The 24,278-nt window shown below is 41.4% G+C and overlaps 2 protein-coding genes across 4 annotated transcripts in view; both read left to right on the forward strand.

Annotated features, from left to right (window-relative positions):
- daam1a (dishevelled associated activator of morphogenesis 1a) overlaps positions 1-10,909 on the forward strand; it is a 58,118-nt gene extending 47,209 nt beyond the window's left edge. For 2 of the 3 annotated variants that reach the window (XM_019892544.1, XM_019892546.1), the window contains exons 22-26: positions 1,491-1,598; positions 3,186-3,246; positions 5,802-5,936; positions 9,018-9,188; positions 10,127-10,909. In XM_019892544.1, the coding sequence (XP_019748103.1) occupies positions 1,491-1,598; positions 3,186-3,246; positions 5,802-5,936; positions 9,018-9,188; positions 10,127-10,333 (682 nt within the window). In that variant the 3' untranslated portion in view covers positions 10,334-10,909. The remainder of the gene's footprint in view (positions 1-1,490; positions 1,599-3,185; positions 3,247-5,801; positions 5,937-9,017; positions 9,189-10,126) is intronic. The other variant, XM_019892547.1, reaches the window with a different exon arrangement.
- An 8,439-nt stretch (positions 10,910-19,348) lies between these two features.
- Positions 19,349-24,278, forward strand: part of LOC109529256 (mitogen-activated protein kinase kinase kinase 7-like) — a 53,634-nt gene continuing 48,704 nt past the window's right edge. The window contains exon 1 of the mRNA XM_019892548.1: positions 19,349-19,541. Coding sequence (XP_019748107.1) covers positions 19,476-19,541 — 66 coding nt within the window. The 5' untranslated portion in view covers positions 19,349-19,475. The remainder of the gene's footprint in view (positions 19,542-24,278) is intronic.

A 24,278-nucleotide genomic window follows, 5' to 3' on the forward strand; every position in this document is an offset into this window, starting at 1 on the left:
CCACCATGGCTTTCAAAGTCTAAAGGAAATGAGAAAGAACACTATTGGAAGAGCACTTATGGGGGAATGGGGAAAAATGATTCATGTGCTCTCACACACCCGCCTGGTGGGGAGAACATATGTAGGGTCGAAAGTTGGATAAGCTTCCTGAACCCTGTGTCCTCCACAAAACTGAAGGGCTGGCAATCTTCAATCACCATATTGATTAATGCCTCTTCCACTGCATTCTTATTCACTGCAGTTTAACAGAGACAGAGTTAGTGATAGATGTCATTCATTTCATCTGTCACATTTGAAATACACATGGTAGGCTATGCTGTTCTTTCATTGCATGTTAAAATGCCTTACCTGGGGGTGGTTCTGTTTGAGTTGTCTCCTTATTTTCATGCAGGGCCCTATAATGCCTCAACATAGACGACGTGCTCTCTTGGTACCCAAGTTCTTTGGAACAAAGTTTACACTTCACCTTTTGAAATATCAGCAAGTAGAAGAAAGACATTAGAATGAGGGATGCACTGTGCTGTCACAATAATGTACAATATATATTCACACTGGTTATAATTTGTACCTTTTTAGGAGAGATCTGCTCAAAATGATCCCAGGCAGGGGATGTTCTCTTCTTATTCGTTGTGGGTGGTGGGGTGCGTCCAAAGCCGTCCATTGTAAAATGAATCGGAATGAGTTGAGGTTTGGAGATGCGAGTTGAGTGTCAGCGTCACCTGTGAGCTCACTATCGTCCCGGTGCGCCGAATTCATTTCGATTCACCCACGCACCTATTTGTTGGCGGTGACGTAGGAATCCCGTCTCGCGAAGCTTCGGGCGGAGCAACGCGCGTTCCGAGGCATCGGGCGTGGCCACAAGCGTAATCGACACATGCCTCGATGCGCGCTTCGCAGATTTTCTTCCGGTTTACTCGTTACACGCATCAGAGCCTCACTAATAAACTCTTAAAGTATCCGTTTTCGGTGTCTCGCGCTGCCGTGGCTGGCAAAACAAACGTGCGTGGACATGTGCAGCACGATTGTTGTTTTTTTTCTGTTTTATTTATAGAGCAACGTAACATCCGCTGTGATGTCTGCCGCATTAATCTCGCGAGAAAAAAATTAATCCCCTTAAAATTAATGCCAATAAAAACGTGCTAAACTGACAGCTCTAATATATATATATAGCAGTACTTGCTGTTGGAAGTTTATAAGGATCCAAATCTCCAATCAAACGCCTGCCTGTCTAAAATCTCTGTGTATTCCTTCATTGCTACATGATGTCAAAGTCCACTAAACGCTTCTAGTCATGTAAGCTAATCTAGATATTTACACTTCAACGTACTGTTGTTTGCAATGAGAAGTTGACGCAGCCTACTGCTATGGTTGAATGCATGCGATTGTGGGATATGTTGCTAATTTTAGCACAAAGGTCGAACCCCTCCATAAAACACATTATATATGATATCTGTATAATCAATGAAAGTGGGTCAATTTTCCATTTGTAGAAACATCACTTTGCTCAACTACATTGTCACTGTATTGGAGAAGAAGTTCCCGACGGTAATGGCCCTGAGTGAGGAATTGAAATATGTGCCAGAAGCTGCAAAAGTCAAGTAAGTACAAATCCAATTTTTTTTTTTAATCATGTGTAATGGATCGTCAACTTGTTATATCGTGTTGAAATGTAATGTAATGCTGATGTGCTTCGATATGCCACCATTATAATGACGTTTTAGTGGGAACTGAACCAATGGTGCCTGAACGAATTCAATTCTACTGCAAATTTTGTTGTTGATACCCACAAACAGGGGTGTTCTGGCCATCAGGAATTTGGGGACATTTCCATGCCGGTCGAACCGCGTTCCAGCCCCCCGTCCAGCCCCATCACTTCCATCGATGATTACACGTTGTTGCATGACAGCCGCCGTGAAACGCAAATTAAAATGTGAATTGGGGGGGTTGTTCGACACAAAAACGACACCATGAACATTAGGGGCACCTTCGTAAATTCACTCCGACGCCCATGCACTACTCTGACAGTTTGTGTGTTCAGAAAGGCTGAGTGCGCTCCTTTCATTAATTTCCGAATGCAGCATATGTCACCAATCAACAGCTCATGCATGAACTGTTTCCATCTGGACTGCCTGATGCACTGGGGCACCGTGTCCCCAGGTGGAGCTCCAAGAGCATGCACCGACAGTCTGTGCACTCTGAGTAACCGAATGGCATGTTTCAACAATGCTTGGAGTTTCCCCAACAGTCGGAGTGAAGCAATACATGCCCGGAGTATATTTTTGACTGCGCCCTTGAGTTTATCGTCCCCCAAATCCCCCAAATCACCCCCCAAATCGTCGTGGGTGTGTCCAGAAATACGCTACGAGTGTGCAGCTTCACCCAGATCGTTTGGAAACTCAGAACATTGTTCAAATGTGATATTTGGTCATTCAGAGTGTGCCAAAACGGAACCTAGTGCAAGCAGTACAAGGAGTGTAAAATGCTGCCATGCTCATAAATTAAGGTGAGTGGCGTGTGCTCTGCACCCCAGCAGCGGACGAGGACCATGAAACATCGACTAATAACTATTTTTTTCTTTTTATTTTAAAACCGCTTACCTGAACTAGAATCCCGTGTCACTTGTAGCCAAAGGTACAATCCTGATGGATTAATGCAGTTTTTAAATACTTAAATTACCATAAAAGATCCAAGGAGAAGGTGGATGGCAGTGGCAGCAAATGAATGGGGGAAGGTTGAGCAGGATCCACCACCATGTACCAGAAGATGAGAGATAGCCAGCTAGCTGAGCCAGCTACCTCGTTGGCTTGGAAAAAAATGATAATAATGCATGGACATTTTTCAGCTCCTTGCGTATGTCCAGAAAAAATATTTACATATTTTTTTTCTTTTTTAATTATTCTTGACTAAAGCAAAACTTTTTACTTTCATGACCTGGATTTGATACCTCTGATGTTGAACCCAGTACTCCACTAACAGTCTTACATATACAGTCGACATAACAGAGCATTCAGCATTTGGTGCGGAGGGTGGGTGGGGGGGTGCAAAATCAACCAACAACATTTGCAGATCCGCATAAATGTCGAAGACTGTGATTTCTTTACGAGCATGAAACTAACTTTTGATGATTGATGATGTAACTTGCTTTCTTCATCATCTTATTTTACTCCTCTCTGTTATCTTTTTAGTATGATGGAATTGGAGAAAGACATTACCAATTTGCGATCTGGTATCAAAAGCGTCGAAGCGGTAAGAGAACTTTTTTTTTGTCTCGTAGATGGTATAACAACTAGGCATGGGCCGATTACTGATTTGATGGTTTACCTGGGTTTTAAAAAGTCGGCGTGTCAAAAAAACACTAATGCTGTTGGTCATCGGTAATGAGCTGCTCTTTTCTTTTTTGAGGGGACTCGTCAGCACAGCACAATATGATTGGCTGCTTGCAGAGTTGAGTTAAGGAGCCGCCTCTTTGAAGCTTATTGCTTGCAATAACTTTTTTTTCTCCTTTGTGAACAGTTAAGCACTGAGGAGGGGATGGATGGAGGGTTTCCGAAGGAAAACAAAAAATCGGTGTAAAAGAGTATGCACCAGTGTTTACTCGTTAGCCCCAAGGACAACATAGGTAGTCCATGGGTTTCTTATAAAATAGGGTCACCAGTGATGGGACACTGTGACTTGCTCAGAACTAAAACAAAATAATGTTTATATTCACTCATTCATTTATTTAAACTTAAAATGGTACACAGTGCTTAATGTAACAAATATTCTATATTTTGTTTAAGAATAAAATAGATTGTGTACAATGGTGTAAAAATGTCATTTTTATTTACATAACTTCAAATAAGGACATTTTAGAGAAGTTGTTTTAATACTGTGACACGGCAATATTTTTGCTCATGTTTATTGTACCATCAAAATCTAATATCAGCCCATGCCTAATAACAACATACAATGCAGGTTCAGTGTGTGCGCGCACAACCAGGAGGGGCGCATTAGTGCGCACGTTCATAAAGCACACACATTAGGTAGTCATAATCAAGTCATTTTAGGGATACACGTAAGTATTCTCGAGTAAGGAATCATATTTGTGTTGTCCAATCTTTCTTTATAACAGAATTTCCTTATGTGTGTCACATAGCGAGGTGGTGGTGGACCCCAAAAAGCAGACAAGAGGGAGGAGCAGGGTGTACCTGAAGAATTGTATTAAAACATAGAGAAAACTAAATCCAAAACAAACAAAGTCCAAAGCACCAAACAAAACACATGACTGAAGATAAAACATAACAATGACCAAAACATGACTGAAACAAACATGACAGCAGCCAACAGCAACAAACAAACAATGACCCGACAATGAGTGGTCGGGAGGGAGTCCTTTTAAACGGCTAACGACATAATGACCAACAGGTGTGCAGCTGCAGGGGGAACCCGACAGTGCCACCTGTTGGTCACAAACCGATACATGTCCTTTATGAACATGCAAGTATGTTAACAAAATAAATGTGCAACAACACAAGCAATGAAATGCAAAAATATATGGTGCAAAAATCGTTTAAACACAAAAACTGCAGCATACAGTACAGGTATATGAACAAAATACAGTGTAACAAAATTAGGACTATTTGCTAGAAACGGAGACCAGTCACAGACCTGGTGGCTTTTCGTTCCACTCATTCACTGCCTCTAACTTGACATTCCCCCCGATCACCACACAAGACAACGTTGCTCAGCTGATGTCGTGCAACGAACTTTTGAAGCCAGCCACCGGGCGCTTTGAAGTCCTCAATGCCCAAAGTTAGTGCTATGGAACTCGCCTTCTCTCTTATCAGCGGTCCAGTTCGCGGAAGGTTTTTAAGCATGATAACAGGTAAAGCATTCCAGGAAACGTCCGTTTACCCGACTGTCCGTCGAGTTACAAGCAATTTACTCTTAGCAGGTAACCGGATGCATTCCACTCTCTCTTCCACAGTCATTACCCTTCCTCTTCATTTGGATGCCATGATCTACAGGATGTAAATGTAAATGAAGGAAATACAAAATTATTTGCAATTCCAGTAAAACTCATGCCAATAGAGTCACTTACATGTCGCCGTTTTGGATCCAATGAGAGTAAATAGCGACGCGGACACAGTTATTCAGCAGTATCGAGCAGGACTTGCTTGAGTTGGCGCTGCTGCAGGCTTCCGGATGGGTTCCGGGTGTATGAATTGATCGTTAATGTAATATCGTAGTCGAAATTTTAATGCATAGGTTTTTATTCCGGGTGAGGGAATTTCCGTTTGACAGAAGTCGTTGGTGGGAATATTTACTGTATTAAAAACATGGTTTAACTTTAGAGGAGTTGAGGCAGCAAGCGTGGCCATTTTTGCATATGCAAGGTTATCCTTCCATTTGGTTCTGCATTTCCAGGTTGCGGTTCTCAAACGTCAGCTGAAGCAATTGGAACTTTTATTTTCTGCAGCATTAACCTTTGGTTTGCAAACCCATTTTTCCGAGTGAAAAGTAAATGATCGCATATTGTCGTGGAGGCACCAAATTTTTGGCTACGTTTGAAAGCAGGCAGCTCACTGAGCACATGGCATGACCATCAGATGTGTGTACTGTGTACACTGCCAAGACAGGCTGTGACATGACCGTATGCAAATGATTTTTCTTCTTTGAATTTTGTTCTGATAGCAGCTGAAATAAATCCATTTACATATACAGTAGTTAAAATCTGTAAACACTGATACAATGAGACTGCCAGTATATTTTCAGTGTGTTACTGTTTATAGTGCAGTATATGTGTGTACTTCCACTTCCAGGAACTACAGTACCAGCAAAGTCAAACCTCTCTCGGCCCAAATGATAAATTTGTTCCTGTCGTCAGGCAGTTCCTCACTGTGGCATCCTTCAGCTTTTCTGAAGTTGAGGAGTCATTTGTTGAGGCAAAAGATCTGGTAAGCAAGCACCTATTCACTTCATGTTATTTTTGTAAGGATGTTGAAATTAAATAGGACATGAGAGTCTCAAGATTGAAAGAAAAATGTTAGATTTTAATATAGCATTATAATTATTTATGTTTCACTAAAACATTTTGGAATCAGTTTTTCAGGCAGCAAGGTTTGTTGAAAAACTGCATTCGACTCTGAAGTTATTTTTGTTGTTGTTTTGTTTGTTAAAGCAGCATTGGTTATGGTGAGGTTCATGCCATGTGAGGTATTATCAGAGTCACACAAATTTATGGCTCAAACAGAGTGCCAAGTGGCTTATTTGTCATTAAATTAGCAGCCAGCCATTAAGACATGCTTAAATCAATCAATCAATAAAGAAATATTGGGCCATCAAGAATGCTATTCCATTCAACATCTTTAGCCTTTGCAATTCCTTACCTATTTAAGAGGCTGCTCATTAAATTACTGCCTTCGTTGTGCAAATCAGGAATCTTCACGTAAGCCTTTACCAAAATATAAGGTGGGTGCCCAAAAATTATAATACAGTATTGAGGGAAAGTCTGTTTATTTCATCCATCTATCCATCCATTTTGTAATCCGCTTCTCCTCGCGTGGGTCGCGGGGCGTCCTGGAGCGGAGGCCAGCTGTCTTTGGGCAGTTGGCGGGGGGACACCTTGAACCGGTTGCCAGCCAATCGCAGCATTTATTTCAATCATCTGTTTCAAAAAGTGAAACTTGTTTGTGTGTCACCACACACAAAGCAAAATACGACAACTTAAAAATAAACAAATCCATGACAAAGTTCAACATTGTAGTGTAGGCTTGTTGTGTCCCTATCTTACCAGCTAATTCATACCTCTAGAGGTTTTCCCCAAACTTTAAATGAACTCAGTCTGGCTTAGTAGGCATCAGAATCATGGGGACGACTGCTGATTTGACGTCTGTGCAGAAAAATAAAATTGAAACCTTCCATAAGGAGAAAAGATGTCAATCAAAACAATTTGTGAAGAACGCCGGATGCTCGCAGATGATACATGATCAGAGGAAGGGGATAATGTGGTATGAAATGATGCGCAAGTGACAGGAATGGCCGCACCCTTGAGAAGATTGTCAAGCAAAGGTGATTCAAAAATCTGGATTAGTTTAATAAGAAGTGGACTGAGCATGGTGTCAGTACATCAAGAACCGCCACAAATAGACATTGCATACAAGGGTCAGAGCTGCAGAATTCGATGGTCCCAAGTCCTCTTTTCAGATGAAAGTAAATTTTGCATATCATTTAAAATCAAGGTCCCAGAGTCCAGAGGAAAACTGGAGAAGCACAAAAGGCAGGCTACTTAGAGTCCAATATGAGGTTTCCACAGTCAGTTGTGGTTTTGGGAGCCATGTCATTTGCTGGTATAGGCCCATTGTCTTTTATCATGTCCACAGTTAACACAGCTCTATTTACCAGAAATGACGAGTTCGGATGAGTTCATCCAAGACTTAACTAGTTAGTGTCTCCATTTAAAATGGGAAAATCAAAGGGGGCAACGGCTGCTTCAACATCTTTGATGAAACACTAAAGAAACTCATCAGTGTAGGTCAAGATATTTGACGCGATATTTATGTTTATATACTCCAGTGTGTTGGAGGAGGATGGCCTTTTTTTCCTCCGCATGTTCGTTCGACGATGAACAATTTCTTCGAAGCTTTTATTTACAGAATATTCCGGGCACCAATGAGTTACGGACAATGGCTGCAGCAGATCACAAGTGCAAAGACACAAAGGACTCACAACATATTTATATTATCAAAAGTAGGGAACCGAAGCTGTTGTGCGACATCGGGACTTTCCACAAGGCAATAAGTTTCTGTCTAAACCGATTCTAGCTGGTATCAACTGGCGCATTCCTATGCCCTGGACGTCACCACAGAGTCTCCAGTAAGCAGTTCAGCAAGGTTAACTGATGAGTTGGTGTGCTTCAAGGACACATCTGGTTACAAAACAGAGTTTCATTGCGGACGTGAGGGAGTTATACAGGCAAGACTAAATATGGGCCGAAGACACACTTCAAGTGGTACCTCGACTTTTGAAATTAATTGGTTCTGGAAGAAATTCCTTAACTCGAAAATTTTGTAAGTAGAGACGTAAATCTGTTCCAACCCCCCACCCCCCCCAACCACTCTCTCCCAAAATTCAGACATAAATGTTTTCTAATGCATAAAAAAAGCATTCAAAATATGTAACAAATACATGTTACATTTAGATTATAGCACAATAAATGACAGTTGTGCATAATGTAAAAAACAAAAAATAGAGGAAAGAATAAAAATTATGGTCATTTAACTTTTAACTGCGTCTTCATCGTTTTTTTTTCCCTCTTTAGTCCATGTTCTCTCTCAGAAGTGTTTTTTTTACTGGTGTCTTGTCATGTACTGATCCAAGGACGGTTGCTTTTGTTGGCTTTTAACAATCTTTTGAAAATGTCCAAGGCAAACATCAGCCTAGTGAGCGATCGCCGGAGTGGTGAACATTTTTTCAGGGTGATTGACATTTACGTAAATCTGTGGGAACGCCTCATGGCCCGAGGGGCGAATGACAAGAACGCTAATTCAACACTTTCTATCTACACAAGGGTGAGGTCCCTCTTAGCCAGTGGGATTCCATGATGATGCTCGGTAGTAGCCAATGGCAGAGCAGCTATAAGTATTTTGCGTTCAGGAAACTCGGAGCTGCAGGCCATACTGTATTTTTACCTTTTGTGTCTTGAAATTTCTTTTCTAACAAGAGGCAATATTTTCCTGTCGAGGCGTGTCGTAACTTGAAAATTTCATATGAAGAGACGTGCGAAAGTAGAGGTACCACTGTATAGACACACACACGCACATGCACACGCACGCACCCAAGGGGGAGGAAAACAGGCAGGTTTCAAATGGAAGAGCCAGGAGCCCCAACGTTAAAAAATGTCAAGCAAATTATAAACATCCGTCCAATGAAAAACTTTATTTCAATTAGAAAAGTGATTTGCCATTGAACAGTGTTTGTTTATATTCAAGTGTTTATTTATTGAACTCACATCGTGTTTGCACATTACATTGTTCAAGCTTGGCCAAGCGCTGCAACACTTTGGCGAAGACTCGTCCAAGCTTCAGCCTGATGAATTCTTTGGAATCTTCGACACTTTCCTCTCATCTTTCTCAGAGGCCAAACAGGCCAATGAGGACATGGCTAGACGCAAGGAGGAGGAAGAAAAACGGGCACTTCTGGAGGCCAAGGTTGGAGAACGTTATCATTGCACTGCCACTGCTGAGTTTTACCTGATCGACAAGAGTTTACATGGGATTTGAATAGATTAGACCAGTGGTCCCCAACCTTTTTTGTCCCACGGACTGGTTTAATGTCAGACAATATTTTCATGCACCGGCCTTGAAGGTGTGGCTGTTAAATACAACAAAATAATATGATATGATCTGCATGAAAACTGTGGTATTTTCTAGACAAAATAATAAGTAGGAATCATGACACGAGGAACGTCCTATCTGGCCGCCACACTCTCTGGTCGTTATGGTAACGTTTAAACGTGCCTTCAAAATAAGATATACCGCAAATACAAAGTGAATGAAAAATACGACTCACCATCGCCGCATATCATGCAGAGAGGGCTTGGTGCGTGGGAATCTCCCGTTGAGATAAATCCGTATTTTAATTCGGACCCCTGACACTGTCTATTAAATGGAGCTTTCTTTTTCTTGGAAGTCGTAGGCTCCTCTTCTGTGTCCTGGCTGGGGCTTTTCCCCTTCCCAAAGAAACGTTCAAAAGACGTTTGTTTTTTACTCATTTCGCTCGCTCCTGGGTTTCATTTTAGCGGTAACCTAAAATTGCACCTTGACCTGCGTCAAAAGTGACATACTGTAGATGGAAGTAAGAGAGAATCCGGTAATTTTTCAAAATAAAACCTCATGCAGTTTTCGAAATGAATAAAACGGAAGTAATGTAAGGGACCACTGCATTCGACCCCACCATACAGTCTACATGAAATGATAATTTATTACGCATTTTAGCACTTTGTTTTAAGACGTGATTTTGAAGAGTTTATGACTTACTTTCAAAGAGTGCAATGGTTACACTATACACAAATATTACACATGTAGTCTTATTTAATAGTGAAATAAAGTTCAATATGTCTTGTTTTTTTTTTTCTGATTTTCTCCAGATGAAGAGAGACAGGGAGCAGAAGGCAAAGAAAGTGCAAATAAATGTGAAAGGAGATGAAGGAGGTGAATTTGATGACTTGGTGTCTGCACTTCGCTCCGGTGAAGTGTTTGATAAGAATCTTTCCAGAATGATTCGCAAAAAACATCGGCGACAAGAGACTGTCAACAACAACCGGGAGAGACCAGCAACAAAACTAAACCAGTGACGTGTCACAGGGGACCTCAACATCTCAATGGGACAGTGAAAGTCCTGTTGTAGCATTACAGGATGAGACTATGTATGCATTGATATGATACCTGTATGAACAAATACTAAATACGTAACCTGTGTTGCAGTATTGGAATATAATTTGAAATTTGAGCAGACAGCACTTTTTATACATAAAAATGCATCTCAAAGTGTAAAGTCTTTTGGACCGCTTGGTTGATTCGGACCAATAGTGGTGTGGTTGGTGTGGCTCGTATTCATACCGTATTTTTTGCAAGTTCTTCTGTAAACACATCGGCGCGTGTGACGATCAATGCCCCCATTGGACAGAAATTAGGAAGGCAGCACCAATACCACAAACCCAAAAATGGCGGAAAGTATGGAATTCCTACATGCTGCACGCTTTATCTGCCCATTTCTGCTGTAATTAGAGCTGCAAAATAATTGGGATTGTCAAGAGGAGGTCATTCAATGCACGTTTTGCAACACTATTTTTCTAAATTTTGTAACAGCGTTGGCGAATCCGTTTAATTAAACAGTGTCAGTGTGAATACACCCTAGGATTGACAAATCATTTAAAACAGTGGTTTTCAAAATTTTTTTGCCACCAACCCCTTCACCGCCAGACCAACATGCCAGCCCCCTGCCACCCCCCTTCCAACAAACACCAGAATGATGATAATGTCAAATATCATTTGAATTGGTTGATTCTTCAATCACAAACGGTTTGAAGATTATGAAAAACAGTTTTAATGAACAAAAATGGTTAACATTTATTTTTCAATCACAAACACCTTGAACTGAATTTTTAGATGAGAAAATAAACATCCTTTTTTTTCACTTCAAAAATTAATCTCGAAGAGATTGAAAGAACGCCAGTGTTTTGCCAGATTTCTCAGGATGACTCTTCTTTAAATGTTCGAGGAGCCCAGACGGCTTCATTAGAAAAGTTTTTCTTACAAACCAAGCACATGGGTTGTTGTGGATTGGTCGGTGATTGTCTAAATCCATACTTCAAGTACTCCACAGAGTACAGTATTGCCCACACTTCTTTTTCGATGCTCTGGGGTTGCCATGGTTATCCCTGGAGAAAAATATGCAAATTGTTTTCAGAGGCAAAAAATTGAGTAACAATTAGAAACTACGACTGAGATCAAGCAAAAAAATGTTTGAAACAAGTGTATATAGTTTTAAAAACACAGTTGTATGGTGAGGTGTGAAAGGCTTGATAAATTATTCCTGGGACATCTTAATTTAGAGATTGGAGAGCTTAAACCCACCATACATATGTAGCTCATCGTTGACCAGAAATGTGAAACTAATTGAGTCTTCCAGAACAATGGTTTCGAAAGATTGGCGAAATATTATGACTCAAAAGCTATTGTTGTTCATCTGATAACTCAATTATTGATGTTGGTAGGATTACAAAATGGAAATCAAGAAAAAGGAACTCAAATCAGGCTAACAAACTGGTTATATACAGGCACATACATCAAGTTGCAGCGATTGGTGGAACGCTTAATTAAATCGTCCCGTTTTTGCGGCCTTTCTACCAACACCAATGTCACATTTTAATGTAATTGCTCCAACGCCCCCTTCACAAATTCAACACCCCCATCCGACTGTTTCCTCGCCAGCACCCCTTCAAAAGTTCATATTGCCCCCTGGGGGGCGGTAACACCCACTTTGAAAACCACTAATTTAAAGAAAGAGCATGTGCCAAGAAAGTACTTGATTTAATGCCCTAAATATTTTCCACTTCTTTACGTAATATTACAGTATATGTTATGTAATTTTGTAAATTAGGACAGTTCTAGAGAGTAATACTCTCATGTATTGGAATCATGTCCAAGGGCCCCATTTTGGTAGACTGACGCCTGTGCGCTCAGCGTAAAAACCAGCATTACTTGATTTTTGTGCCAGCACAAGTCTCGTCATGCATGTTTGGGGCCGTGTTGCGTGTCTGTGGGCATGCCAGTACATGACGTTGCCTCGCTCCCAACTCATCCAACAATATGGGAACAGAAAGTAGCCTACACTTAGTGTAAAAATAGGCACATTGTAATTTTTGTGCAGGGGTAATCGTCTAGTTCAATCGTAAATGGACTTTTACTGGATAGTGCTTTTTCTACCTCCGTTACTCAAAGCTCTCACGCTTTTTCTTCATTTACCGACTGATGAGCAACTGGGGGTTTGGTATCTCGCACAGACACTTTGACATGATCACATTGACTGGGGATTGAACACCCAACATCGTGTCTGTGAATTTGGTGAGACGCGCTTTGCCTCACTGGGCATTCCTACTGCTAAAAATCATGCTGAGTCAAAAGCCAAAGAATAAAAGTAAGTTTTGAGATGTGCAGAAAGGGGGCTTGGCGAACGTGCAGTGGGAGGTCATTCCAAAAAGAGGGACCAGCAATGGAAAATGTTCAATCTCCTCTCAGTCTCCGCTTAGTTCTTGGTACCTGTAATGGTGTCTGGTCTGCAGATCTGAGGCACCGGGCAGCCAGGTTGTGATGAATGCATGAATTACAGTTTCACAGTGCTCATGAGAAAGCAGAGGTTTTACTTTAGCCAGCTGCCTAAGATGAAAGAAGCTGGATTTAACAACGACACCAGTTTGCTGGTCAAGTTTACAATCACTGTCCAGTTTAAGACCCAAGTTTGAGACTGTTGACTTAAGATAAGGAGACAGGGGCCTCAGGTCTACAGGATGGGCTGTACAAGGGCCACTGGCACCAAACACAATCACTTCTGTCTTCTTTTCATTGAAATTCAAGACATTTAGTGCCATCCACGTCTTAATTTCCTCCATGCAAGATAAATGTGGCCTCAATGAGAGCCTCTTTTTTGCTCAGTGGGACATAGATCTGACAGTCATCAGTGGAAGGAAATACCCTGTTTCCTTAAGATGTAACCCAATGGGGGTATATACAGTGAGAAAAGTAGAGGCCCCAGAAGTGAGCCCTGTGGAACACCATACGACAGTGGGGTAGTCCGTGACTCAGAGCAGCCAAGGCTGACACAAAAGGTTCTGTCAGCTCAAGAGCGCTACCGCCAATGCCCACCAAGTGCTGCAAACGAGTCAATGGAATACTGTGATCGACTATATCAAATGCTGCAGTTAAATCCAATAAAACCCAGACACACATAGTCTCCAGTGTCATTTGCCAGGAGAATGTCATTAGAAACACATAACAGGGCTGACTCTGTGTAATGAATCATCTTGAAACTGGAAGACCGCCAACATGTTTTGTTCATCCAAGAACGATTTTAACTCCATGTTCACCACTTTTTCCAGAATTTTTTTAAATGAAAGGCGGTTTGGAAACAGGCCTAAAATTTGACAGTACATCTTGATTAAGGCCAGGTTTCTTGAGCAAGTGTTGCACCACAACATGTTTCAACTGTTGCGGAACTATACCAGAAGAGAGGCTGCTGTTGATAATGGCCAAGACCGATCTACCAATACTCGGGAGAACCTCCTGAAAGAAATGTGGAGGAACAGAGTTACAAGAGGAGCCAGATGGTTTAGTCTGGCAAACCACATCCTCTAAAAGTGTCAAGGACACAGCTTCAAAAGAATTTAACACACCTGAACACGGAACATGGACAGAGGAGTCAAATGTGGTACTGTATTTGAAACAAGAGTCCTAGCTGTGGAAACCTCATCAATGAAAAACTGAAGGAATGTTTTGCACATTTTGGGTAAAGATTCTGAGCAAGTTGACTGAGGGGGTTTGAGTCAGAATTAATTTTAAATCATACACGTGGCTTTTGACAGTCAGCCTGAATTATATTTGATAAACATTCTTTCTGGCCTCTTTAACTGTGATCTGGTAGTTACGCCAGCAGTGTTTCCAGATTTGATGAGACATGCAGCTTGTCTTTTTTCCACTTATGTTCGGCTTTACGACACTCCTGCTTAGCTGTGCGAGTTCTGTCGTGAAACCAAGGCTCAGGTTTCGACAGCACAGTTTTTAAAGCAACAACCGAATCCAGTATAACATGGCAGGATGAGTTGAACCAAGAGGTGAGTTCCTCTGTGTTAGATGAGGCACGCAAAGGTTATGAGAGGCATCAGAGAGCCGACTAGCAGAGGGTTAAAAAAAAAAAAAAAAAAAAAAAAAGCAATTTTTCCAAGACTTCCAAGTTTGATACCCATAGACCATAAGCAAGAGCTAGGTCTAAAATTTGTCCTTGTTCATGTGTCGGGCTGGTCACATATTGCACAAAAGTAAGAGACCTTCGTGCAGGGGGCAGGAACCTATGGCTCGCGAGCCATGTGTGACTCTTTGATGATTGCATCTGGCTCGCAGATAAAATAAAATATTTTCACTTGTTGAATCCATCCATCGATTTTTCACTGCTCATGTCCATGATATTGGCCTATGTTGGCCGTTGCTCGGTAAACAAGTGAACACCTCCTTTTGAAACAGTCTGCTCGGCCATTAGCTCAAAGCCAAACCTTTGACAAAGCAGATGGTGAAAAGAAAAAAAAAAAGACTAGTATGATACACTTTCGGGCGAATAGACCGAAGAATTCGCCTTTGTGGAGAGAGCAGGTTCTGCGGTGTGTCTAATTTGCAATGACAAAATTGCATGCACCTTTGAACGTGCCATGCTACGTTCGCATCAAAATACCCTGTGGGGGACAGCACGAAGAAAGCATGCAAGCTACTGAGCAGCGTGCAAGCGAGCCAGCAGCAACTCCGCATTTGGACCCGGCAAGGTGACTATAATTCCGCGAGCTTTGCCGGATCTTTAGCAATAATGAGGAAGACCTGATACTGGGAGGAGGCAGCGAGCTTCTCGTAATCAGTTGTATAGAAGCTGGTTGCAAGGCATAGGTAGGCAATAAAGTAGTCACCAGTCGAGAAGTGAGTTAACCTTGGCAGCAATGTTGCCAAAATCAATATTTGCACCCAATGGGAAACACATTCAGCAGGCTCCCCTGCGACCCTGTTCAGGAAAAAGTGACATTGATAATGGATGAATGGATGTAGCTGGGGTGGCCCGGTGGTCGAGTAGTTATCGCGTCGACCTCACAGTGCAGAGGTACCGGATTCAATTCCAGCTCGAGCCTTCCTGTGTGGAGTTTGCATGTTCTCCCCGTGCCTGCATGGGTTTCCTCCGGGTACTGTGGTTTCCTCCCACATTCCAAAAAAAACGTGCATAGCCGGCTAATGGAACACACTAAAATTTAGAGTGTTCCATTAGCCTGACACCAAGGGACAATTTCGATTCTAAATTGTCCTTTGGTGTCAGTGTGAACGTGAATGGTTATTCGTCTCTGTGTGCCCTGGCAACCGGTTCAGGGTGTCCCCCACCTACTGCCCGAAAACAGCTGGGATAGGTTCCAGCAACCCACCGCGATCCCTGTGAGAATAAAGCGGATCGGAAAATGGATTGATGGATGGATGGATCTAGTGTGTCTTTTAAATGGCAAAGCAATAAGTAGCCCCTCCTTGATGGTCATGTCTTCAAAAACCATCATGATGAAAACACATACTTGTGTCACATCCACCATAACACTTGAAAGGGAAAAGCACTCCCATCTGTCAATATCCTTCCACAGTTGCTCCTCTACATCCACAGACAGTCCCTCAAATCGCCTTGCAGTGGTGTTACGGGAAAAGTTGCACTTCTTTCATGGCCTTTACAATCTTATCTTTCTTTTCAACTTTTTCAGGGACAGTGGTTACTACAGTGGACAGCTTATCAGGTTATCACATGACAGGGTGCATGAAAAGGTTAAAGTATTCAAAAAAGGCTATCAGCTGCCTCGAGAAAGGCTTCTTTAACAATATAGCCATCTTTGAATGGCTACTTGCGTTTAGCAGCGATGGAAGTTAAACGATAGGAAGCACTAGTCCTGGCTTTACCGTTGGTCATCATTTCCTGCAAATTTCCAGCTGTGCTGTCAAATCCCACACTTTTGCAGAGCGTAAATATGCGGTTTTTGTCGGTACCTCCTCCTCGTAGCTCCCGCGTGGCATTTTAAAGTGCTACTCGAGATTTCCTTTTTTCGCCATTGCCACTCTTGCCTTGCAGATTAAACAGATGGGTTTTGAATTATAAAAAATAAATGCCTAAAAATCTTCCTCCCACTCTGGGCGAAAATGGTAGGATTTGACTCTTCTTTTCGCCTTGTTAATGTTAATGCGTAATGGCTCTGATCGCTGCAATTGCACTCACAACTTAGTAAAAGGAGACTTACTTTATTTATTTATTTACGCTCCTTTTTGAGGGTGTGGGGGGAGGGTTAAACTAATTTAGGATGCAGTGTACACTAACACAAAAGTATATAATATTTAATAACACGCACATAGACAGACAACTTTTTTTTCCGATTTCTCCCTATAGCCTTCGTGATTGACCAGTCTCCAGGCTACCATTGGGTGGACACCCCTGGTCAATACTAGTATGTATTAGGTTCTACTTTTGAAGCTGATCGTGCTTACACATCCTACTTTAAAATGACCTCTTCTGATATATTACAAATTATAGAAGGAATTCAACGGTCCAAATATAAAAGTAAATGTATAATGAAAAGTGTCTTTGGAATTGCACTGAATAAAACCATTTATTAATATGGTGTACTGTACACTCATTTCATGTCAGAAATGTATAGTTGTCTAATCTTGCCAAAGGACAAGCGAACCAATATGTTGGTTGTTCTGTTTGTTTTGCATTGCCTCACACATTCAAATTAGCACCAAGATTTACCAAATAGGTAGCACAGTGTGGGTAGCACGCCTTCATTTCAAGAGATTTGGATTCTGGTCGCGTTTACATCAATTTTCATCTGGGTGTACTTGTTTCCTCCTACATCCAAGTATGGCGAGAGGCCTCCAGGATCGGAAAGATCGTTCACTTCAAAAAATGTGTCGGCTTTGGATGACACCCAGAGGACAGTTGTTGTAATTGCATGCGCGCGACGTCAGTTTCACACGGCTCTTCTGTCATTCTTGCCGGCTGGATAAAACTCCAACCCGAACGTTCACATCCACACATTAGCGCGTATGCAGACCCAATTCATACAGACAGTTACATTCTGACTGTAGTTACTGTTTTTTTTTCTATTTCATTGTGAAAATGTGTGTGTAATTGATATTCTATCCATTGATGATCTGAAGAACTGATCATCACGAGGGTGGCGGGCATACTGGAGCCTATCCCAGCTGTCATCGGGCAGAAGGCGGCGGACACCCTGAACTTATTGCCCGCCAATTGCAACCATACCCACTCTCAGTGTCACACAGATGGAGAATTTTGAGTGTTCCATTCACCTGGCATGCATGTTTTTGGAAGGTGGGAGAAAACCCACACTTGCACTTGAGTGCTTTTTGATTTACTAGGTGAGGTGTGTGCATTTGTTTCCTCAGTCATGCTGGCACTATAGAATCAGTGGCAGGTGAAAGATTTACAATGGAGAGCAGTGACACAATTAGTGTTTATCAGTCAACAGGAGTCTACAGGAGTGCTTTATACAACCATCACAGTGACAGATAGGGAGAACGTTCCAGATCTACAATACCCAGTTATCTAGAATTATTCGATAGCTTTCTCCACACTATTGATTAATCCTTGTGATCATACAAAGCTCAGAGTATATCTCAGAGAAGATCATTCTTCAGTGCTTGAAACACAGCTGGAGCATGAGTGAGATCAAAAGGCATGACCAACTTTTCAAAGTGGCCAAGGACAATCACAAATGCTGTTTTCCACCAGTCAGTGTATCACGTGCATTCAGGGGAGGCAGGTGAGGCTGTGCAGCGCCCCCAGCCCCATGAAAGGAAAAAGAAACGAAATCATAATATAACACAAGAAGTAAGATTTGTCCGATGGACTATGATTTTTGTGTGGTGCAATAAATAAACAAATGTCTTTTCCGCTTTTCCTACCTTTCATTCAACGAGTGAGACTGTGTGGACCCAGAAGGGATTTTGTGACTTGAAACTTCCCAACGATCAACTGACGCGCCGTCTGCGTCCCGTGCTCGGAATGGTTCATTTTTTTTCCCCACTCGCCGTTGAGTCGTCCTAAATTACGTTCTGTCGCTGCGGTGAATCGTTCGTCTTGTATGTTTTGATGAAATTGTCAATCAATTTAGTTATCGTATCGACGACTGACTTCTATTTTTGTTTTCGTTTAAAAAAGTATGATGAAAAGAATGACGAACATATTCAGTCAAAGAAATTGAATTTTTTTTTTTTTTTTTAAAAGATCTCCCCAAAAACCAGCAAACTTGGCCTTATTTTAAATATTTACATTTTCTTGCTACTACGTTGTTCACCAGAATGGAATCAATTGAAACAATTTAAGGTTTGAAAAACAACATTCAAAAAATCAATTTTGACCTTATTTGAGGCTAATCTTTTTCGGGTTCATATTTTTCTACCCTGTTCCGGGAAAGTAGTGCCTCACCAGTCGCGAATCTCACCATAAATTACTGACAAGGTCAATAATCAGACAAGGCATGATAGAAGTCAGTGTCGTTAAATGCACGGGAGCTTGATTGCGAGACGAGACACAGGTGCACCGCTGAAGGGTCACACCCAACACTCCACCTGTTGCTGAAAACAAAAACAAAATAGAGCAGAACATGACAAATGTGACCCTTGATCATCAAAAATTTAACCTGCTCGCATTCTGCTCTTAATAGCCACATTAAAATGGTCAACAAAATACAGATGGTGGAGCTATTAGTAAATTATCGTTGAATTTTACCCCAGTATAGCACTCTGTCATGATCCTGGTACTTGACTAAACAAGTGTGACAACAAGCTTTGCAGAAACAGGTCAAGTTGTTTGACAACTAATAAAGAATTTGCCATTCCACACCACTCAATCATTTCAGAACCAAACGCATTAATTTCATTCCTTCACATATTTCTCAAAACGACAGCTGAAGTCCAGTGCGGCAACAACAGGATGTCACAATCAAAAGTAATTCCATATAAAACCTAAGGGGGCGGTAATGCAGCATTGTAGATGTGAACCGAACATGAAGAAGAGTTAGTCGCTTCTGATGTTTCTTCCTGCTGTCGCTGAAACACCTAAGACAGCACCGTTTACAAATAAGCTTTAACTTGAACACCGTCGATATTTGTTGGAGTGTTGTCTGCTCTCCGATCATGGTGGAGCCTCCAGCTGGTAACCAGTTTGAAGACATCCAGTATGAAGACATCCAAGTCGAAGCGGTAAACGTTCACTTTTGGAGCTTGAAAGGAGTTGGGCGGAGATGACATTGATTCATGTGTTTATCTTTTATTTGTAGTGATGAAACTAAGAGACTTCTATTGAAAAGATGCTCATCCTGTTAAAGTACAGTACGACCAAATGAGTAATGCAACGCTATAAACAAATTAGCCTACACTCGTTAAATCTCCGTCGGGGGGGAAAATAAATAAATAAAACACACACACACACACACACACACACACACACACACACACACACACACACACACACACACACACATATTGTAATGCTTTTTATGTTGTTATTCTATTTATTTATTTATTTTTTTACTTTTGAGGCTTTCCACAGTTTGTCATGTGGTCGTACCATGCCAGATCAATGTCATAAGTGAAGTTATTGATACATTTTTGATGGTTAACGCACTTATGAGGGCTGAGGCCAGGTAAACAACAGTGAGGAATAAATTTGGGGACGATTTGTCAGAAACTTCAGATGGCACAGAATATAATTAAGACCAAGAAAGGAATCCAATGATGGAAGAGTAAAATGTGCTGAGTTTGCTGACACATTCTAATCCAAGAGTAGCAACCTATCCTCGTCTTCACCCCCATCCCATTTGTGTTTGAATGTATCTGTGAATGGGTGAATGTGGGGCTTTGTAAAGCATTTTGGGTACCGAATGATGTCGATAAAGTGCTCTTATGAGTGCCCTCCATTTATTATTGATTTTTCAGAAACCAAGTATGCTTTCAAATATCACCAGTAGGACTCCAGGACTCAAAAAATATGCTGTATCCCGGACTGATCTGATGACATCAAGTTTTTGCTTTGAGCTCTTCAACATTTCAATATAACCATTGTGGTAAACTTGAAAGAGACACACATTTACCAAGTCATTTGGAAGTTTCTAACCCAGGATTATATCAACACATGCATTGGACTTTTGATGTCCAAAATAAAAATCTACAAGCAGTTAGTGGATGTAGAGTCTGGTCGGACAGTTTTACATTCGACCGTGTCATTCCAAAAATTTCACGTCACGGATGACTGACTTTAATACCTGGCATACAAGACCAGGCGGTTGTCAACAAAACAAACTGACAGCAATCACAGAAGTGTGAAACATCTGCCACTCATTTATAACCAAGTCCAAACTTGCGCTACACTGCCCAGTCAAGCAATATATGCCAAGCAAGCTATATAAATATGACATAAGGCCATGGGTAATGTGCAACGGCAAATTGTGTTTTTTTTTGGGGGGGGGGGAGATTCCAAATGGTGTTCCTGAAAAGACCCAAGGGAAGCAAACGTTGCTGGAGATATATGCAGTTGGCAACAGGCACAACGTAATGATTTGAATATTTCACCAAACAAGTCCAAATGTTCTATTACTCACGAGAACTTCATTAAAATATCAAACACAACTTGTAGTGATCAGATCAAAGATTTCAGTTTTTATGGAGTTACTTAGTGGAATGATCATTTATGACTGGAAGCACAAAATAGTTTAAATTAACACCACACGTGGGTTAAGGTAAAGTGGCGTTGTTTGCCCCTCTGTATTTGAGCATGACATTGAAATATACTGTGTATTTTGTTAACCTTAACTACACATTCAGAGGTGAGTAGAGTACAGTAGCCCCCAAAAAAGTTACTTAAATAAGAGAAATGTTACTTGAGAAGAGGAGTATGCGAGTCTGGTCCTTGAGAGCCGCTGTCCTGCCTGTTTTAGAAGCTTCCCTTTTCCTGATGAGCTGATCATTCGAATCATGTATGTTGGAAGAGGGAAACTTTAAAACAAACAAGAGAGCGGCTCTCGAGGACCGGAGTTGCCGACCCCTCTTTAGAATGATGTGTCTCAAGTGAATGTAAAAAGGGGTCCTTCAAAATAAGTACTTCAAAAAGTATTCAGGCCCACCTGGCCTATTAAGCACCGGGGGTTAAGCCCGTAGTAAGTAGAAAAGTGACATGATAGATTGTTTTCCATTGCAGGATGATATGTATCATCCTATCGCCCACCTTGAGATTTACTTAGCAATGAAAGTCATTTAGATGTGAGATCTTATACAGTCTTCATGTGGTGACTTTGGCCACGAGTCATTCTTTTGATAGGCTCTTTTGGTGAGAACAATGAGAATCGCTTCTCAGCTGTTTGATATTTCATTTGATTTATTTATTTATTTTTCGCCTTTTGGTGTGCAAATTGCCCCAGCTGTCTTCACATGTCACCTGTGTCTAAATGACATGCCCAGACTTTGGATGATAAGAATGATATGGCAAGCCTTTTAAATTCTGAATCGTTGCAAGTTGATATGAAAATAATATTTGTGAGGCCTCACTTAGGAAGATTTGAATATCACAGTCATGAATACTCCAGGCTTCTGTGTATTTTTATTTGTTTTTAGAAATATAAAACGGTACTTTTGCCATCAAAAGTTCCAGATGTTCTTTGTCACACAGTAGCCTACTTTGAGGTGAGGGGAAAATGAGTAGACCTTCAAAGCTATGGAGCACCATACTGATCATGTTATTTTTTTTAGAGACCTTAATGCACTGTAAGCTAGAATTTCATATTGAGATTTATGATTTATTTTTCTTGTGATTTTTACATAAAGAATGCAGTTGTCAGATGCACAAAGTAAATTCTAAGTAAACACTAAACAGATGAACAAAAGGAAATTGTTTTGGGGATTTATTGAATAGATACAATTATTTTGTGGAGGGGAGAGGAAGAGGGAGGGCTATAACTATCGAAGCAATCTAGTTAAATGTAAAAAATATAAGGTACACTTTTAGAAAATGATGGTTCTCCAAAGCTTTGGGGTGGAATTTATTAGTGAATGTCAGGGGTCGGCAACGTGGTGGGCGAGTGGTTAGCACTTTGACCTCACACTGCAGAGGTGCAGGGTTTGAGTCAGGCTCCAGCCTCCTTGTGTGGAGTTAACATGTCCTCCCTGTGCCTGCGTGGGTTTTCTCCGGGTACTCTGGTTTCCTCCCACATTCCAAAAACATGCGTGGCAGTTAATGGAACATTCTAAATTGTCCCTCGGTGTAAGTGTGAGTTTGAATGGTCGTTTGTCTATGTGTGCCATGCAAGTGGCTGGCAACCGGTTCAGGCTGCCCGAAGACAGACCCGTTTTCAGAATACAGGTATTGAAGTCTTGAAAATAGTAACGATTCGTACTTGTAGCTATGCACAGAACCTACTTAAAATATTACTTTCTCTGAATTTCATTACAAATCTATAATTATAGTAACAGTGTTATGCTTTCATTACAATGATATAAAATAATCATAGTTCTGAAGAAGGTGGTCGACTGATTAGCACGCCGGCCTCACGATGCAGAGGCGCAGGGTTCGATTCCAGCTCCGGCCTCCCTGTGTGGAGTTTGCATGTTCTCCCGGGCCTGCGTTGGTTTTCTCCAACATTCCAAAAACATGCATGGCAGGCTGATTGAACACTCTAAATTGTCCCTATATGTGAGTGTGAGCGCTGATGGTTGTTCGTTCGTCTCTGTGTGCCCGGCTGGCAACCAGTTCAGGATGTCCACCGCCTACTGCCCGAAGACAGCTGGGATAGGCTCCAGAGCGCCCGCGACTATTGTGAGGTTCAGCTGATCAGATAATGGATGGATGGATGGGCGGATATTTATGAAGAAAACCTCTGCCATGGTTTCTTACAAACACTTAGGCCCCACTATGCTCTTTTAATTTTTAATGTTGCTCTTTTTTTTTTTTTTTTTTGCTGTTACTTGCTGTACTGTAAACAGTTTGAGAACCACTGGTGTATACAGTGTGATGATATTTTTTTTTTGTCATTTCCTATGTACTGTGATTGCAATTCCTCAGTTTTGGATGTTTTTTATGCAAATAAAAATTATACTACCGTAAATTCCGGGCTACAGACCGCACCTGATTAAGAGCCGCATGTTCAGATTTATGAAGAAAAATCAATTTTGTAATTACAGTATATGCGCCGCACCATATTATAAACTGCTGGCCAATGAGTAGGCGGGGGTTTGCTTCTGCGTCCCTGCCGCCTGGAGCACCTCCGGGTGAGGCTGCAGCCGCGGTCCCCCGCTGAACCCCCGCAGAAAAAAGCGCAACAATTTCTCAAGGTTAAAATAATCTCCATTTTTTTATGAGCATGATAAATGAATTTGCACCACAAAACTACGCTGAAACACATAATAAGAGGCCAGACAAAGAAGATCTTGATGTGCATTTGCGTAATTACGAGGAGAAATACTGCAGCCCACTAGGCTTTAAATAGAATAATCATACATGGCAATTTTCCGCGGATCCGCGGAAATCCGCCGTTTTATTTCTTAAATTGATCATTTTTGTGAATCGTCTAAATCCGTTGAGAAAATTTTAGGGGCGGTCAGGTACCTTATCGTCGAGTTTTCACGAGCTCTCCCGAACAGTCTCTCCGTTTTCCGTTTGTAAACAGCCCTGCGATTGGACGTGTATGAAAGCTTCAACTAATCAGATCACTGAAGGCATTATTTGTTGCGGAAGTCTTAGCTCGATTATAAACGGCCCAGCGATTGGTTAACTACAAGCGATTGGACCAATCAAATTGCATGTAACATATTGTTTTACCTGATTCATGGCGGCCTGTTCGTCTCGCAAATTCATTGTTCTGGGATCGTTTTGAGCGGAATTATGAAAATTTTGACGAAAGATCAGGAGTCTTTAATCCTAGAAATTGACTCAAATGTCAAGAATAAATT

This window comes from Hippocampus comes, unplaced genomic scaffold (assembly GCF_001891065.2).
Source record: "Hippocampus comes isolate QL1 unplaced genomic scaffold, H_comes_QL1_v1.1 scaffold212, whole genome shotgun sequence".
NCBI lineage: Eukaryota > Metazoa > Chordata > Actinopteri > Syngnathiformes > Syngnathidae > Hippocampus > Hippocampus comes.